Source organism: Bufo gargarizans, chromosome 6 (assembly GCF_014858855.1).
Source record: "Bufo gargarizans isolate SCDJY-AF-19 chromosome 6, ASM1485885v1, whole genome shotgun sequence".
Classification (NCBI taxonomy): Eukaryota; Metazoa; Chordata; class Amphibia; order Anura; family Bufonidae; genus Bufo; species Bufo gargarizans.
Window position 1 is genome coordinate 379924706 of NC_058085.1, and position 19520 is coordinate 379944225.

At 45.6% G+C, this 19520-nt stretch overlaps 1 protein-coding gene across 1 annotated transcript in view; it reads left to right on the top strand.

Annotated features, from left to right (window-relative positions):
• The first annotated feature begins 6500 nt into the window (after positions 1 to 6500).
• LOC122940847 (tumor necrosis factor receptor superfamily member 14-like) overlaps positions 6501 to 19520 on the top strand; it is a 55666-nt gene continuing 42646 nt past the window's right edge. Inside the window, exon 1 of the mRNA XM_044297670.1 lies at positions 6501 to 6838. Within this exon, the coding sequence (XP_044153605.1) occupies positions 6770 to 6838 (69 nt within the window). The 5' untranslated portion in view covers positions 6501 to 6769. The remainder of the gene's footprint in view (positions 6839 to 19520) is intronic.

The following is a 19520-nucleotide window of genomic DNA, read 5'->3' on the forward strand; positions in this document are numbered from 1 at the left end:
AGCGGTATACTGTATATTGTGTGGCACAGTGTAGAGGTATACTGTATATTGTGTGGCACAGTGTAGAGGTATACTGTATATTGTGTGGCACAGTGTAGAGGTATACTGTATATTGTGGGGCACAGTGTAGAGGTATACTGTATATTGTGTGGCACAGTGTAGAGGTATACTGTATATTGTGGGGCACAGTGTAGAGGTATACTGTATATTGTGGGGCACAGTGTAGAGGTATACTGTATATTGTGGGGCACAGTGTAGAGGTATACTGTATATTGTGTGGCACAGTGTAGAGGTATACTGTATATTGTGTGGCACAGTGTAGAGGTATACTGTATATTGTGTGGCACAGTGTAGAGGTATACTGTATATTGTGGGGCACAGTGTAGAGGTATACTGTATATTGTGTGGCACAGTGTAGCGGTATACTGTATATGTGTGGCACAGTGTAGAGGTATACTGTATATTGTGTGGCACAGTGTAGAGGTATACTGTATATTGTGTGGCACAGTGTAGAGGTATACTGTATATTGTGTGGCACAGTGTAGAGGTATACTGTATATTGTGTGGCACAGTGTAGAGGTATACTGTATATTGTGTGGCACAGTGTAGAGGTATACTGTATATTGTGTGGCACAGTGTAGAGGTATACTGTATATTGTGTGGCACAGTGTAGAGGTATACTGTATATTGTGTGGCACAGTGTAGAGGTATACTGTATATTGTGTGGCACAGTGTAGAGGTATACTGTATATTGTGTGGCACAGTGTAGAGGTATACTGGATATGTGTGGCACAGTGTAGAGGTATACTGTATATTGTGGGCACAGTGTAGAGGTATACTGTATATTGTGTGGCACAGTGTAGAGGTATACTGTATATTGTGTGGCACAGTGTAGAGGTATACTGTATATGTGTGGGCACAGTGTAGAGGTATACTGTATATTGTGTGGCACAGTGTAGAGGTATACTGTATATTGTGGGGCACAGTGTAGAGGTATACTGTATATTGTGTGGCACAGTGTAGAGGTATACTGTATATTGTGTGGCACAGTGTAGAGGTATACTGTATATTGTGTGGCACAGTGTAGAGGTATACTGTATATTGTGTGGCACAGTGTAGAGGTATACTGTATATTGTGTGGCACAGTGTAGAGGTATACTGTATATTGTGTGGCACAGTGTAGAGGTATACTGTATATTGTGTGGCACAGTGTAGAGGTATACTGTATATTGTGTGGCACAGTGTAGAGGTATACTGTATATTGTGTGGCACAGTGTAGAGGTATACTGTATATTGTGTGGCACAGTGTAGAGGTATACTGTATATTGTGGGCACAGTGTAGAGGTATACTGTACATTGTGTGGCACAGTGTAGAGGTATACTGTATATTGTGTGGCACAGTGTAGCGGTATACTGTATATTGTGTGGCACAGTGTAGAGGTATACTGTATATTGTGTGGCACAGTGTAGAGGTATACTGTATATTGTGGGGCACAGTGTAGAGGTATACTGTATATTGTGTGGCACAGTGTAGCGGTATACTGTATATTGTGGGGCACAGTGTAGAGGTATACTGTATATTGTGTGGCACAGTGTAGAGGTATACTGTATATTGTGTGGCACAGTGTAGAGGTATACTGTACATTGTGTGGCACAGTGTAGCGGTATACTGTATATTGTGGGGCACAGTGTAGGCTATATTTGTATAACAAACATATTTCACATGAAAACTTACAATTACTTGACTTGGCCCTTGGGGATCTCGGACGCCACTTCCACACTTTGGCCGGGGGCTCGGCGGAGCTGATGTTGTGTTTTATCCTAATGAGAAAGATTTCATAATAAGGATTTGGAGAAGGGGCAGAGGGATAGCAGAGCAGGGAGAGGCCGGTGCTGCTACTAGGGGGTCATACCATGGGGGAGTAATAAAGCCCACCATAATACCCCCGAGTAGAAATAATTCGCCTTATAATGTGACAGTGCAAAAAATACCCCCTTGTAATGCCCCCAGTTGAGCTAATGTCCCCATAGTGCCCCAGTATAAAATACCCCTATATAGTGCCCCTAGTAAATGACCCCATAGTGCTCCACACCCAGTAATAAGAGCCCCCCTGTGCCAGTAATAACAGCCCCCAGTGATAACAGCCCCCTGTGCCAGTAATAAGAGCCCCCAGTGATAACAGCCCCCTGTGCCAGTAATAAGAGCCCCCAGTGATAACAGCCCCCCTGTGCCAGTAATAAGAGCCCCCAGTGATAACAGCCCCCCTGTGCCAGTAATAAGAGCCCCCAGTGATAACAGCCCCCTGTGCCAGTAATAAGAGCCCCCAGTGATAACAGCCCCCCTGTGCCAGTAATAAGAGCCCCCAGTGATAACAGCCCCCTGTGCCAGTAATAAGAGCCCCCAGTGATAACAGCCCCCCTGTGCCAGTAATAAGAGCCCCCGGTGATAACAGCCCCCCTGTGCCAGTAATAAGTGCCCCCAGTAATAAGAGCCCCCAGTGATAACAACCCCCCTGTGCCAGTAATAAGAGCCCCCAGTGATAACAGCCCCCCTGTGCCAGTAATAAGAGCCCCCAGTGATAACAGCCCCCCTGTGCCAGTAATAAGAGCCCCCAGTGATAACAGCCCCCCTGTGCCAGTAATAAGTGCCCCCAGTGATAACAGCCCCCCTGTGCCAGTAATAAGCGCCCCCAGTAATAACAGCCCCCCTGTGCCAGTAATAAGCGCCCCCAGTGATAACAGCCCCCCTGTGCCAGTAATAAGAGCCCCCATGATAACAGCCCCCCTGTGCCAGTAATAAGCGCCCCCAGTAATAACAGCCCCCCAGTAAAAGTATTGTATATAATAAAAAATAAAAAAACACATACTTACCTCCATGTCAGCGATGCGATGCGATGCAGGCCTCTTCTGGCCTGTGTCTCACGCTGTATGGCTCAGGCAGCGCGATGACGTCATCGCGCCGCCTGCGCCGGCCTCTGATAGGCTGCAGGCACTTGGCCGGCAGCCTATCAGAGGAAGGGAAAGGGACACGCCTCTCCCTCCCCTACCGCAGCACAGGCAGGCATCTGTATCGCTGTACTGAGGACGGCGATACAGATGCCTGGAGATGAGCGCTTCCACAATGGAAGCGCTCATCTCCCTGTGCCCAGCCGCCGCCAGCTCGGGGGGGGGGGGGCAATTGCCCCCCCCCCCCTGGATCCGCCACTGTGTCAAGCTTGACAAATGCCTCATTGAGAAGGCCGAAACGTTGCTGGGGAATTAAAGTTTGGGGTCGTCACCCTTTCACATTCATCTGGAGTGCTGCCTCGCTTTTTGGGATATATATATACATTACTCACAAAAATTTAGGGATATTTGGCTTTCGGTTAAATTTATGGAAAATTAAAAAAGTTCACACTACAGTGATATTATATCATAAAAGTCGGGCATTTAAGTAGAAGCAGCAATGGTGAATTCCTCATCTCAAACAATTTATTGAAACAAAAGCCAACACCAGTGCTGGGTATACCCCCACAAAATGTCAGTGTCCCAGTAACTTGTCATGTGGCCTCGAGCTTGACAACAACGTCTCAGGCTACTTTCACACTAGCGTTCAGAACGGATCCGTCTGCATTATATTGTATAAAATTTTCTAAGTGTGAAAGTAGCCTCAGACGGATCCGTCCAGACTTTTACATTGAAAGTCAATGGTGGACGGATCCATTTGAAGATTGAGCCACAGTGTGTCATCTTCAAACGGATCCGTCCCCATTGACTTACATTGTAAGTCTGGACGGATCCGCACGCCTCCGCACGGCCAGGCGGACACCCGAACGCTGCAAGCAGCGTTCAGGTGTCTGCCTGCTGAACGGAGCGGAGGCTGAACGCTGCCAGACTGATGCATTCTGAGCGGATCCGTGTCCACTCAGAATGCATTAGGGCTGGACGGATGCGTTAGGGGCCGCTTGTAAGAGCCCCTTCAAACGGAGCTCACGAGCGGACAGCCGAACGCTAGTGTGAAAGTAGCCTTATGCTGTTCACAAGTCAACATATTGTCTGTTGAGGCATGGCATCCCCTTCTTGAAGGGCAGCCCTCAGGTCGTTGAGGTTCTGGGGTACAGAATTACGAGCCTCTATGTGGCGACTCAGCCTATCCTATAGGTTTTCAATGAGACTCAGGTCTGGATAAAGTGAAGACCACTCCATTTGAGGTCCCCTGTCTCCAGGAGCCATTGCTTAATGATGCAACCTCGATAAGCTGGTGCATTGTCCTCCATGAAGATGAAATTAGGCCTGTGTTGCCCATGCAGAGGCACAATGACTGGATTAATAATGTTCTTCAAGTAGTATGGGCTTGTCACTGTACCATTCACAAAATGTAGGGCAGTTCTGTGCTGACTAGGTACACCTTCCCACACTGTAACACCACTACCACCAAAGGCTTGTCTGGTGACAACAGTGGCTGATGCATAGCGCTTTCCTTGACGTCTCCAACATCATTGGTGGCCATTATTTCTGCTTAGCATGAATCGACTTTCTTCAGTAACAGCACTGAGACCCACTGGTCCCTCATCCATCGTAGATGCTCCCTGGCCAATGCAAGAAGATGACGCCTGTGGTCAGGTACCTTTGCAGGCTGTTCAGCACACAGAAAAACGCTGATGTAAATGGTTTTGAATGATCTGACGTGACACTTGGGTGCCTCTCACCTCCCTTAAATGTGCCTGTAGGAGGTGGCCAAAGTACGTCCACTTCTCTGCCTTTCTGTGATTCTTACAGTCTATCTGTATCTCTGTGACAACCTGCTGATGACACTCTGTGACACTCTAAGATCAGTGGTCACTTACGTCTGAGAACATCCTGCTTGTAGCCACACAATAGTGAGGTACTGTTGATCAATTGTTAGGTGTCGTCTTGGTCTCATGATGTCAAAATGTGAACACCATGATGAGGAGGACTGTTTAAATACCAATTCTAATTGAACCATGAAATTTATTGGGCGATACATGGATCAAACACCTGTTGTGAATTTAGCCGTTAAGCTCCCTGTTAGAGAACAGCAAGTTGTGCAAAAAGTACTGAAACATTGAACAATTAGACATGTGCATTAAAAGTTTAAATAAAGTCACATTAAGTTTGCCTGTAAAGGCTAGAGGTCATTTTAGGTTCATCAATAGGCTTTTTCTTTTTATCTTAACTCCTTCTATTTGTTCTTTTTTTATTTTCCAGTCGTGTATACTCCCAAATTATTCTGGCTATTTGGAATCTGAATGTTATGACAGTGGTTGGACTTTGGACTATTCCTAAGGGGTTGTACTGGCAGTCCCATGGTTTTCAACCTATAACTCCTAAGCAGGGATTTGGACTTTGCTGCAGGGGAACCACCAGGCCACTACTTCCTGGAGTTGTCTCTGTACGAATGACTGCTAACCCAAGGAAAAAACATGGTCAGGGACAGAACCAAGGTCAGCACAGGCAGAGTACGAGCGATCCGATAGACAGTGAAGGGTCAATACGGTGGTCTGGTCAGGCAGCGGAGGGTCAGTATCTGGGAAAGGTCAGTACACGGGAAGATAATTGAACACATCACACCTTTGCAGCATACTACCAAGCTTGACAATCTATTGCTCAGGCGCCCCATTGGGAACGGTACCTACAGGTGACTAGCCACTGGCTGGTGAGAACTAGGGTGCATGGGCTGACCCTTTAAGAACTGGGGGCAGCCCTACAGGGCTGAGAAGTGGAGGCTTAGTCGACAGGTAGGCTACAGCCTGCATGGAGAGACAGAGCTACCCTGCTGGCCGGACCCTCCAGGAAGAAGAGAAGAGCGAGAGGCAGGTCTGTGCCACTGGAAGCTAGAACAGGTGAGAGGAGCAGCGGTGGCCATGATCCGACGCTGTAACACTGACATTGCCTTTTAATATGACTACCTTCGTATGTTCTTCAGTATGTCCTGGGCTACAAAAATTCTTAGTAACAGACAGGTAAATGTGTCTTTTTGGCTTTAATTGTGAGTTTTTCTCCAGCATAGAGACAATAATTTTTAGCAGAGTTTTTAATGGCATTTTATTCTGGCATTTTTCAAATGCTATACAGAAGACTATGGGAAAAATGCCAGAAACCCCCGCAAACACTAAAAACACTTAATAGCAAAAATGCAAACATTTAATAATGCATTTATACTTTAAAGTAACATCTACAGTTGGTGCTTACAACATGCTCCAAAATGTCCATAAAATGCAGGGAAAACAGAAAGTGATAGTAGCTCATTAAGTTTGTGCTGCCTTCCTGGGGATTCTCTGTTCTTACCGGTGACTTTTACAGAGGATAATCTGCAATCTGTGATAATCTGTCATGAATCAGATCTCATTAATGTCAGAAGAAAGTCATTTCACTGGTTTCATGGAGTTATATCATATTACATGACTGCCTGGTAGACATTGGCTGACATGTCCTTTCCCTTTAAGAAGTGCCTTTGGTTCCTCTAGCCCTCTGTCCCGCCCCCTGGTGATTCACACTCCAGTTTGTCACACACTTTACTGGAATAACAGGAAGCTTTTGCCAAATTAAAGGTGGAGATTGAAAGTAAATGATGACATTGAGACGGGGAAGACAAGATTTCTTGGAGACCCTGCAGAAGAAGTAAGCAGTGAGACTATTATAGGATTCTTTAAAGTGGAAGGCGTCTGGAGACACTTGTTTGGCAGCAGATCCGGAGTCTCAGGGGAGTCAAGAAAGAATCACAACTTGTACAATGCATCTGACTATGTGACCCTTTAAATCTGGGATCATGGAGCTGCGTCCGTACCCCCGGCTTGTTCCACTGTTCCTGGGAATTATTTTAGGGAATATCCTGCAGGTAAGAACTTGGAAGAGCAATGACTATGTGTTCTCATGTGCAATTATTAGGGACCTCATGATAACGTGGGTCTACGGAGTACGTCATTAGTGAAAGATATATCTATCTCGAGTCGCTCCATCCATGATCCTACAGTGCTCATCTAGAATATATTGGTCACTGAGCTTAGATCTGGGGGTACGGTGTTAAAGGTTAAATCTAGTGGGTGGTACTGGAGGTTAGATCTGGGGGATGATGTCTGAGGTTATATTTGGGGTGGTGTTGGATGCCAGATATGGGGATAAGGAGTTGGAGGTAAAATCTAGGGGGTGGTATTGGAAGTTAGATCTGGGGGGATGGTGTGGAGATTAGATCTAGGGGGTGGTATTGGAAGTTAGATCTGGGGGGATGGTGTGGAGATTAGATCTAGGGGACGGTGTTGGAGGTTAGATCTAGGGGGACGGTGTTAGACATTAGATCTGGTTGGACGGTGCTGGAGATTAGATCTAGGGGACGGTATTGGAAGTTAGATCTGGGGGAATGGTGTGGAGATTAGATCTAGGGGACGGTGTTAGACATTAGATCTGGTTGGACGGTGCTGGAGATTAGGTCTAGGGGACGGTGTTGGAAGTTAGATCTGGACGGATGGTGTTGGAGCTTAGATCTGGGGGAGGTGTTTGAAGTTAGATTTGGGGGACGGTGCTGGAGATTTAATCTAGGGGACGGTGTTGGAAGTTAGATCTGGGGGACGGTGTTAGAGATTAGATCTGGTTGGACAGTGTTGGAGTTTAGATCTGGGGGAAGGTGTTGGAGATTAGATCTGGGGGGCAGTGTTGCAGGTTAGATCTGGGGGGGGCAGTGTTGGAGGTTAGATCTGGGGGGGCAGTGTTGGAGGTTAGATCGGGGGGCAGTGTTGGAGGTTAGATCTGGGGGGGGCAGTGTTGGAGGTTAGATCTGGGGGGGCAGTGTTGGAAGTTAGATCGGGGGGCAGTGTTGGAGGTTAGATCTGGAGGGGCAGTGTTGGAGGTTAGATCTGGGGGGGCAGTGTTGGAAGTTAGATCTGGGGGGACAGTGTGGAGATTAGATCTAGGGGACAGTGTTGGAGGTTAGATCTGGGGGGGCAGTGTTGGAGGTTAGATCTGGGGGGACGGTGTGGAGATTAGATCTAGGAGACGGTGTTAGACATTAGATCTGGTTGGACAGTGTCGGAGGTTAGATCTGGGGGAAGTGTTTGAAGTTAGATTTGGGGGGACGGTGCTGGAGATTAGATCTAGGGGGCAATGTTGGAGGTTAGATCTGGGGGAAGGTGTTGGAAGTTAGATTTAAGGGGGACGGTGTTGGAGGTTAGATCTGGGGGGGACAGTGTTGGAGGTTAGATGGGGGGGCAGTGTTGGAAGTTAGATATGGGGGGGCAGTGTTGAAGGTTAGATATGGGGGGGCAGTGTTGGAGGTTAGATATGGGGGGGTAGTGTTGGAGGTTAGATATGGGGGGGCAGTGTTGGAGGTTAGATCGGGGGGCAGTGTTGGAGGTTAGATATGGGGGGGCAGTGTTGGAGGTTAGATGGGGCAGTGTTGGAGGTTAGATCGGGGGGCAGTGTTGGAGGTTAGATATGGGGGGGCAGTGTTGGAGGTTAGATCGGGGGGCAGTGTTGGAGGTTAGATATGGGGGGGCAGTGTTGGAGGTTAGATATGGGGGGGCAGTGTTGGAGGTTAGATATGGGGGGGCAGTGTTGGAGGTTAGATATGGAGGGGCAGTGTTGGAGGTTAGATATGGAGGGGCAGTGTTGGAGGTTAGATATGGGGGGGCAGTGTTGGAGGTTAGATATGGGGGGGCAGTGTTGGAGGTTAGATATGGGGGGGCAGTGTTGGAGGTTAGATATGGGGGGGCAGTGTTGGAGGTTAGATATGGGGGGGCAGTGTTGGAGGTTAGATCGGGGGGGGGGGGCAGTGTTGGAGGTTAGATATGGGGGGGCAGTGTTGGAGGTTAGATCTGCTTGTTTACTCACACAAATTTAGTAATGCGCAGATGTAGCAGAGCTGAATCTAATCTAGCAATGTTGCCTGCCCTATTCCCTTTTGGCAGTGTTCACAATGTGCAGCCAGCCTGAGAGCTCAGACCATATCACATGCTTAAAGGGATTCTGTCACCTCCCCTCAGCCAAAAAACGATTTTAAAGCAGCCATGCAGCACAGCTTACCTGGATTAGGCTGTGCTCTTTTATCTTGAAATCCGTCCAGCAGTTACTTCAAAAAACGACTTTGATCAATAAGGAAATGCGTCCTGAAGGTGCCCAGAGGGGCATTTTTTTCTTCTTAGTGAGCCCAGTACCGCCCCTCTTTCAGTGCCCAGCCCGCCTTCCTTGTACTGTCTAACCGCCCCCAGCCTGCCACAGCCTCCCCTCCCTCTCCTCCCCCTCCCTCACGCCGAACGAACTCTCGCACAGGCGCAGTACCCACTGAGGGCTGCGCCTGTGCGATCATCAGGAGACTGAGGGCGGCAGCTTCATCTTCGTCACTGGGCATGCGCCGAGCCCAGTGACGTCCGATATTAGCTCTTTCCCTCAGTCAGCCTGGTAGGAAGCGCAGAGGATTGCCGATCGGCTGCTGCACCCTGCGCTTTCTCCAGTCTGCCTGCCACAGTGAAGACGGCCAGCGATTTCTTTCCCCACCCTCCCTTCAGGAAAGAAATAAGTATTTGTTGGGGCGAATTAGGTCTTATTATATTAAGTAAAGGCAGGCAGAGTGGAGAAAGCGCAGGGTGCAGCAGCCGATCGGCAATCCCCTGCGCTTCCTACCAGGCTGACTGAGGGAAAGAGCTAATATCGGACGTCACTGGGCTCGGCGCATGCCCAGTGACGAAGATGAAGCTCCTGCCCTCAGTCTCCTGATGATCGCACAGGCGCAGCCCTCAGTGGGTACTGCGCCTGTGCGAGACTTCGTTCGGCGTGAGGGAGGGGGAGGAGAGGGAGGGGAGGCTGTGGCAGGCTGGGGGCGGCGGTTAGGAAGTACTAGGAAGGCGGGCTGGGCACTGAAAGAGGGGCGGTACTGGGCTCTCTCAGAAGAAAAAAACGCCCCTCTGGGCACCTTCAGGACGCATTTCCTTATTGATCAAAGTCGTTTTTTGAAGTAACTGCTGGACGGATTTCAAGATAAAAGAGCACAGCCTAATCCAGGTAAGCTGTGCTGCATGGCTGCTTTTAAATCGTTTTTTGGCTGAGGGGAGGTGACAGAATCCCTTTAACTAACAGATATTTGCATATGTTCCGTTCCGTTGATGCAGCAGAGTTCATTTTGTTATTTACTCTCCAGAGCAGCTCTGATAACTCTTGGGTTGAGATACAACAGTAGGTTGATCTGCAGTTGTTATGTTGCAGTTCAGCTAAAATGACAAAATGACCTCTGCTCTGTATATGATACATGCATAGAGGCCAATGTACACGGCAAACCCATATGTGCCATTATATGGCTGTATGTATGGAGTCTGCCAGCCATTCAGTCTGCTGTACAGCACAACATTCAGCAAAGTCCTCTCTACTACATAAAAGAGTCAATGGTTACTATATGACACACACTCCCATATGAATAGGAAACCAGAGAGTTTCAGTATCTGCTCCTTGTCTATCCTCCACTCTGTGCGGTTCCAGATATAAGTAACATGTCAGGACAACTTACCTAGGTAATATATGTGTATGTAGTAGTGCTGAGATTGTTAGATTTGAGTTTGTCATTTGGCAGGACTCGCTATTATATCTATAGACAGCGGATCTGCCTGTATGTACGGTATGTATGTACGGTATGTATGTATTCCCTGAATGTAACTTCACAGTTTACTAACAGATATCATCTACATACATGCCACATTATATGTTCATTGTATCACTTATCTTCTATTCATCCTGAGCCAGACTGAAAGTATCAGACAGCATTATAAGCCACCATAAAGTGTACAAATAATACTGCCACTCAGCATATAAATAGTGCTGTCATACAGTATATAAATAATACCAACATACAGTGTATAAATAATACTGTCATGCTCTAAATAAATATTACTTTCATACAGCATATAAATAGTGCTGCCATACAGTATATAAATAATACCACCATACAGTGTACAAATAATACCTTAATCTACTGAATAAATAAAACTGTCACGGCATATAAATAGTGCTGTTATGAAGTGTATAAATAATACCACCATACAGTGTACAAATAATACTGCTATACAGTCTTCAAATAATACCACCATACATTGTATAAATAACATCACCAAACAGCAGATAAATATTACTCCCAAGCAGTGTATAAATAATACCGTCATTTAAGATATAAATTGTGCCATCATCCAGTGTATAAATAATATGACAATACAATGAATAAATAATACTTCCATACAGCGTAAAAATAATACAATGCAGTGAATAAATAATACCATCATACAGTATAATATTACCATGCAGTATATAAAACTACCATCAATATAATGGATAAATAATATTACCATACAGTATGTAAATGATGCAATCAAACAGTGTATAAATAATACTGTTATCTAATGTATAAATAATACCGCCATTCACTGTATAAATAATACTGCAGAACCATGATGTCTGGTGGCTATACCATACATGTATAATACACGTCCTGCTATATATCAGTGGTGGTCCAATGCAGAACACGTAGGATGTCTATTATTGCAAAGTCCAAATTTCTGGGTGCAATGCACATCTTATTTCTCAGTCTGGACAGCTGGTGACCATACGATGCAGGACAAGGACATGTGGCTATAACGATGCAGAACTCTGATAGATAAGGTCTTTACCCTGCAGAATCTCAAGTGCAGAAGAGCATGCACACTGCAGAAGCCTGACCTGTGGGGGCTATAGAAATCCCAATTATTACATGTCATTGCACATGGGGCAGAAGGACCTCTTGGTCACTCCTCTTCAGGACCACAATCTCTGCACAATCCCTGGTGGTTTTATTATGCTGATCCAAGAGGTGCCTTCAATCCAGTAGCTGTGGACTTGTAGAGCAGATGTTGACAGCAGTCCAAGTCCTACCCGTCCAATCTTCAGTAGATATACGCCTGGAGACCATTAGAACGGCATCTGCTAATCTAGAAGTACCTTGTAGTTGTGATGTGGCAAGGAAACTTGATACACCCTGGCACTTGGCTTAGAGTCAAAGTGAAATGTATTCTGCTACTGATTTACTGGTATTGCTACCATCGCTTTACAAGTGCAATATGTTTGTAGCATTTAACCATTGAGACACAGGGCTGGGAGGAGCTGTGTACACAAAACGGCAGGAGATTTTTTAAACTAAGGTTGCATCTTCACCTTGGCATCTTGCATTGGGCATTGGATCTTAGATGTTGGATCTGTTGCTTCGTACAAAGCTCCAGCATATACCCTCAGATGGTGGTGCACAATGTTTAAGTTGCATGGCGCCCTGTGTGGTACCACCCGTTAGCGCCATATAGTGTACAGCACATATACCCATACCATCCAGTGTGTCATACAATAGGGTGCTTATTTGCCTAAATAACAATGATGTACAGTACCAACCACACAGTAAATACCGCCAAACAGTGCCCAAAAAACACCAACAGTAACCAAAAACAGCAAAGTGGTCTGGCGCCAGGGCTATCAATGTATAGATAATACCGCCATATAATTAGTATTAAGACTCGTGGTGCTTTAAAAGCCTCAGATACCTGTGGCACATGCTTCAGCCGGTGGTGACTGAGCAGGTTTCGCACCCTTAAGGTCAACTGCCAAGCGGAGAGTTCAGTACAACATGATGTGTCAATGTCACTTACAGTCTTAGCGTGGCTTTGTGGCGCCTGGACTGGTATAACTAGCAGGTAGTGATGGGACTTCTGCCAAATGTTAAAAAGTACCAGGGGTTGTGCCAACCAAGCTGCTCTACTAATATCGCAGGAAGGTTTTATGACAGTTTAGACCAGTAATAGTGTAGCAATACTATAGTGGTGGGTGGAGCGCCTCTGGTTAGGCCTGAGCTTCTCAGTGTGAATGGAATAACTGGGTGAAAAACCTTTCCCCTAAACTGCTAAATTGCGTAGGTCCGAGGCTTACACGGCGCCATCGAGTTACATATCGGCCTTTGTGCCGTGTAATCAACTCCATAATTCATTTTTATAAAAATCACTGGAAATGACAGTACTGCCAAATGGAGTGTACTGGACCCAGTGCAGTATATACTGGGTGGGTATACTGCCTATGTCTGCAATGATCTATACGCCACGAGGGTACTCCATCTTATTTGGGAATAAATTGAGGTTTCTTTTTTACCTTCTTTTTTTCGCACCTTATTGTTTAGAATGATTTCTTAATGGTATTTTACTTATATAATGCTCTGCATTGTATACTGTGCATTAGAATATCTTCTGCATTGTATACTGTGCATTAGAATATCTTCTGCATTGTATACTGTGCATTAGAATATCTTCTGCATTGTATACTGTGCATTTAGAATATCTTCTGCATTGTATACTGTGCATTTAGAATATCTTCTGCATTGTATACTGTGCATTTAGAATATCTTCTGCATTGTATACTGTGCATTAGAATATCTTCTGCATTGTATACTGTGCATTTAGAATATCTTCTGCATTGTATACTGTGCATTTAGAATATCTTCTGCAATGTATATCATTCATAGGGATGTTCGGGGGAGTTTATCCTGTTCCTTAGAATGTGCTCTGCATTGTATATTGTCTATTAGAATATCTTCTGCATTGTACACTGCCTGTCCCAAAAAAAAGTCGCCACCTGGATTGAACTAAGCAAATAGTTCTGAGCCTCCTATTGGATAATTACTGCCGGGCGATTATCTTTCAACCGGCAACAAGTTATTTAACCCCAACTGGTGCAATGAGTTGCTTCTCATTTCTTAAACAACCATGTCGAAAGACACATCTCGTGGTCGTGGAAAAGATGTCAGTCTGTTTGAGAAGGGTCAAATCATTGGCATGCATCAAGCAGAGAAAACATCTAAGGAGATTGCAGAAGTGACTAAAATTGGGTTAAGAACTGTCCAACGCATTATTAAAAACTGGAAGGATAGTGGGGACCCAACATAATCGAGGAAGAAATGTGGCGGGAAAAAAAATCCTGAATGATCGTGATCGGCGATCACGTAAAGGGGTTGTCTGAGTTATGAAAAAATATATATATAACACTGAAAATCTGATGGCCAGCAATATATAACCAAGCTAAGCAAGTTTTATGCAAAAATAATATATATATTTCCTCATTTCCCTGGTTCTTTTCTGGCCCTTTGCTTACATGCAATAAAAACAATCTCTGCCCCTCCCCCTGCTCTGCTAAGGGAGTGGATACAAGAGCTGCCCTGAGTGACATGTCTGCCTGTTGGGAGACTCTGCAGCATGTTGTATGTGTAGGACTACAAGTCCCAGCTGTATAATATAACTGCTAAAGGAGTGGATACAAGAGCTGCCCTGAGTGATATGTCTGCCTGCTGGTAGAATCAACAGCAACTTGTAAGTGTAGAACTACAAGTCCCAGCTGTACAATGACACTGCTAATACACACATGATCTTTCCCCTACCTTCTTGTGCAATGCTCTCTCTAGTATGTCAGTTCCAGTGCCCAGAATTGTCTCCTCACTGCGTGCTGCAGCTAGCCAGTCTGTGCAGCTGAAGGGGTTAAGAATCCTAGGAGAGAGAGCAGACGGCAGTGAAGGGGGGGGGGGGGTGGCCAGCACAGTGAAGTCTCGTTTACAGGCTTGTAAACAAACTTTATCAGAGCAGGGAGAGAAGCTGACATCACAGGTCATGTGACCCTCAGTGAAATCTGAGAAACCAGGCACTGCAGGTAAAGTGAGTAAATTGGAAAGCTGTTACATTTGCCCAGTTAGGAACATAGAAAGAACAAAAAAATAACTCGGATACCCCCTTTAAACATTTGGTGTAATCAAATTGAAGAAAAACAACAGTAGAACTCAGGGCTATGTTTAATAGTGAAAGTAAGAGCATTTCCACACGCACAATGCGGAGGGAACTCAAGGCCACAGCGAATGCGTGCTGTAATCAAAGATAAAGGCGGTCCAATGAAATATTGTGAACATAAGTCAGCATGAGGGCTCAAGCACGACCGTATTTTTTGTCCGCATCCGACCCGCACTTTTTCACTTCAATGGGGCTACAAAAAATGCAGACAGCCCACCATGTGCTGTCTGCATCTGTTCGTCCGTTCCGTGGCATCCGCAAAAATATAGAACATGTCCTGACGTTGCGTTCCACAAATTGCAGAAGACACACGGCTGGTATCTGTGTTTTGAAGATCTGAAATTTGCCACTAAACAAGCAACGGTGGTGTGCATGAGCCCTAAAGAAGAAGAAGGCGGCGCTGCAAGTATGAATATTCTCAGGATAATTTTGGAGAAAACTTTATTTTAGCACTGAAAAATTGTTATTTTAAAAATTAATGTTTGCACCAAAATAAAGCTTTTTCCAAACCCATCCTGGGAATCTTCATCCTTGCAGCGCCGCACACAGCCTTCTTCTTCTTCTCACTAAGGTATATTTACTTGACGCCACCACTGGAGGGGCTGCATGCAGTCGCAGCAATCAGGGATTCCACCAACATTCAAGGCTGGCTGGACCATTGTGTGCAGGCACAACGACATCTGGCGAGTAGCCCCTTGTCTACAGCGCCATACCATTCTTTCTAAGGTCCTACACACTTGCCCAGTGCTCTTCTCCCTGCTCAGGTTTCCACTAAAATCTGCCTGTGGGAGAAACAGGTTAATCAGAAGCGCATGACCAAAATGGAGACAGCCAGATCTCCAAACACAGACTGCAAAGAAAAAAACAAAGTTAGTCAGCATATCCCAGTGCACAGATATACATCACCATGGCTGAAAATACGAAAACGAACACAACAGCACTTTGCAAACACGAAAAAACAAGACACATAACAATGTCATACTCACCATAGAAAAGCTACTAGTGCTAATGCTATGCTCATTATATAGATGTGAGGTTCTTGACAAATACCATATTTTTCAGACTATAAGACGCACTTTTCCCCTCCAAAAAATGGGGGGGGGGAAAGTGCCAGTGTGTCTTATAGTCTGAATGCTAACGACCGCCTGCGGGAGGCATAGGCAAGTGAGGACAGCGCTGCACTGGCTGTACTGACCTCCCCTGGTCTCCTTTTGGGTCCCCCTCTGGTGTCCTGACCATGCACAACAGCAGGACGTAGTGCATGTAAGCGCGCACTATGACCTGGCGCTGTGTGCAGTCAGGTCACAGAACACAGTGGGACCCAGAAGAAGTGATGGAGCAGTCTGATGGGGACCGAGGGATCTGATGGGGGCTGATCTGAGGCATATGGGGGCTGGGGGGGCTGATCTGAGGCTGATAGTGTCTGATTGGGGGTCTGATCTGAGTCTAATGGGGAGTCTGATGGGGGCTGGGGGGGCTGATCTGAGGCTGATTTGGGCTAGGAGGTCTGATCTGAGACTGATTGGGGCTAGGAGGTCTGATCTGAGACTGATTGGGGTTTGATCTGAGTCTGACGGGGCTGATCTGAGGCTAATGGAGGCTGGGGGGGCTTTGATATGAGGCTGATGGAGGCTGGGGGAGATCTGATCTGAGACTAATTGAAGCTGGGGGGTCTGATGAGAGGCTGATGAAGGCTGGGGGGGTTCTGATCTGAAGGTGATGGAGGTTGAGGGGTCTGACTGAGGCTGATGGAGTTTGGGAGTCTGATTTTAGGGTCTGATCTGAGGTCTGATGAAGAATAGGGTTCTCATTTGGGGGTCTGATAAAGAATGAGGGTCTGATTTGGGGGTCTGATTTGGGGGTCTGCTCTGAGGTTTGATGGAAAATATTTTTGTTCTTATTTTCCTCCTCCAAATCCTAGGTGCGTCTTATAGTCTGAAGAAAATGGTAACTAGGGTTTATTAGAATGCAATCTGCATTGCATTTTGTTTGCCAGATATAGTTCTGCACTGTATATGTTTTGTAGACTGTGTACTGAATTGTATACTGTGCATTGCACATGGTTTATTAGAATGCGATTTATCTTGCATTTTTTGGGGGATTGAGGTGCACATTTCCTTCTGTTTTCCAGTTATACTATATAGAATTACATCAACCAGAATGTTTTAAGTAAGTAAAATCTTCTCCTGTGTCCAGTGGAATCAGATACATGTACTTTGCTCACAGGACATAGTTACTATAACCCCCTATTCGGGTCCCAGTAGTATATACGGTCCTTACTTTATGAAAGGCAAGAATAGAATGCCCCCTGGGGAACAACCATGTCTTGTATCTGGAACTTTTTGCTTTGTGCAAAGTCAGATGAACAAATCATTATTTTTTATTTAGAGATATATTCATATCACGCATGCGATAAATGCAGGACAAATGCAAATCAATCACTTATAGGTCAGAGAAAAGGTTGGTGCTGAACTCCTCCTTTATACATAAATCAGCACAGCATTTTTCGTCAGCAGCCACTAGGGAAGCCAAGTACATAGACATTTTACAGCTTCCATTGAGCTTGGTGGTAGCTCCCCCTAGTGGTGGCTTCAAGCAGACAGATTTTATAATAAGCTGTCTGAGGGGAAGCGACAAATATGTCAGTGTTTTTCAGCTAGATGTCAGGTGTAAATAGAATACGATCATCCATATTTCCACAGTTTTCCTGCAAACATCGGGTAAATTAGTTGAAGTGGAGGGCGAGTTATTACTTACAAAATGCCTTTACTTAATAAATTAAGAAATCTCACTGGTGGGGCCCATACTAAGTGTTGTCTTGGGGTCCCATGAGATCCGTGTAGGCCCCTGGCCACCTCATTCAGATGGGTCCCTACAATTACAAAGGCCTACAAAAATGCACTCAGGATCGATAGGAAACCAGCTTTATTCCATACAGCCTGATGGAAGCAGTGCACGCCAAGATGGAGGCAGCCACACATGTACTAGGCAAAAAACAACAACAATGAGAATGAGGATAAATATGTTCTATTTGCATAAATCTTAGTTTCCGCTTAGTGGTGAACCTTCAATGGAGGCAGGCCATGCAACTATTACGGGGTCCGGGCAGGGGAGAAAGGAGGCAGGCGCGAAATGTGAAAAAACTGCATTTTCATGGAGCAGCCACTAGGTGGAGCTCAGCGCAATCAGATTATTGCAGCTTCCACTTCAGTCAATGGTAACTGCATACATTCCTATGCACTGAGCTCCCCCTAGTGGTGGCTGCAGGCAGCCAGATTTATAACAAAAAGGAAGCAGGAGGCTTATCAATGTTTTTACGCCAGATGTCTGAAATATTTTGATCAGAATAAGTCAGGATAAGGCGGGTGATGCCATGGGTGACTTTTTTTTAATTCATTTTTTAAGTTAAAATTTATTCCATTTAATAAAGATAAAATAAATTCACCTGCAATCTGAGGCGTCGCATTTTGCGTTCCCTTAGATTGACTGACACACGTACTGGGGCAGGGGGCTCATACTGAGTATTGCTATGGAGCCCTATGGGATCTGTCTACGCCCCCGCTTTTGAATCTTTACATTCGATTGCTTTTGCACGGCGGTCCCAACACATCTGCCCATTTACTTCACTTTTTCGGAGGGGCTGGATGGCTCTGTCAGGATCCTGCAGGAACCCCATTATGAAAGAAAGAGTTCTGCTGCGTTCGGTGGGTCACGTGGAGCTGTAATTGCAGACTGTGTGAGTTTTGGAGCAAGGCCGGCGCTACCTGTAACCACACAAACAGATCATCATCACTGATGCCAGAAACAATCTAAATCCAGGTCTAGAAAAAGGGTAGAAAGCGGTAACTGTAGAAAGAAATGCAATAAGCCACAGTCATTATAGGGTTAAAAGGCCTTCCAGGACTTTGATTTTGATGGTCTGTCTTATATCAGAATGGTCTGACTCCTAGGAACAGCGCCATGAACTTCGCAGTGGCCGTGCTTGGTACTGAAGCTTTCTGCAACTCAGTCTCATTCCGGTGCATAGAACATAGCCATTACAAAAGTCCTGGAAAACTCGGCTTTGCATAGAAATAAAGCAACTCCCCCCGATACACATGCATGCTCGGCTTAGCCGTACATACATGTTGTCATTTTACAGGATATTGTCATGTATTAAGCGGGGCAGGTATGTGATATTACCACTTTACAAAGCGTTGGTGCGGCCCCATCTGGAATATGCAGTTCAGTTCTGGGCACCAGTACATAGAAAGGATGCCCTGGAGCTGGAGAGAGTACAGAGGAGAGCGACTAAACTGATAAGGGGCATGGAGGGTCTTGGTGAAGAGGAAAGATTAAAAGAATTACATGTATTTAGTCTTGAGAAGAGACGTCTAAGGGGGGACATGATTAACCTGTACAATTATATAAATGGGCCATTCAAAAAATACTGTGAAATACATGTTCCATGTAAAATGCCCTTAAAAGACGAGGGGGAAAGAGGAAAGAGTTCAGTCTCCGGAAGCGTCAAAGCTTCTTTACTGTAAGAACTGTGAATCTGTGGAATAGACTCCTCAGGACGTGGTCACAGCAGGAACAGGGGACGGGTTTAAAAAGGGTTTAGATGAATTCCTATAAGTACAGAAATCTGGGTCTCACTAACCTTTTTCTAAAATTCACATTCTCACCCATACTTTGTTTGAACTTGATGGATTTAAAGGGGATATT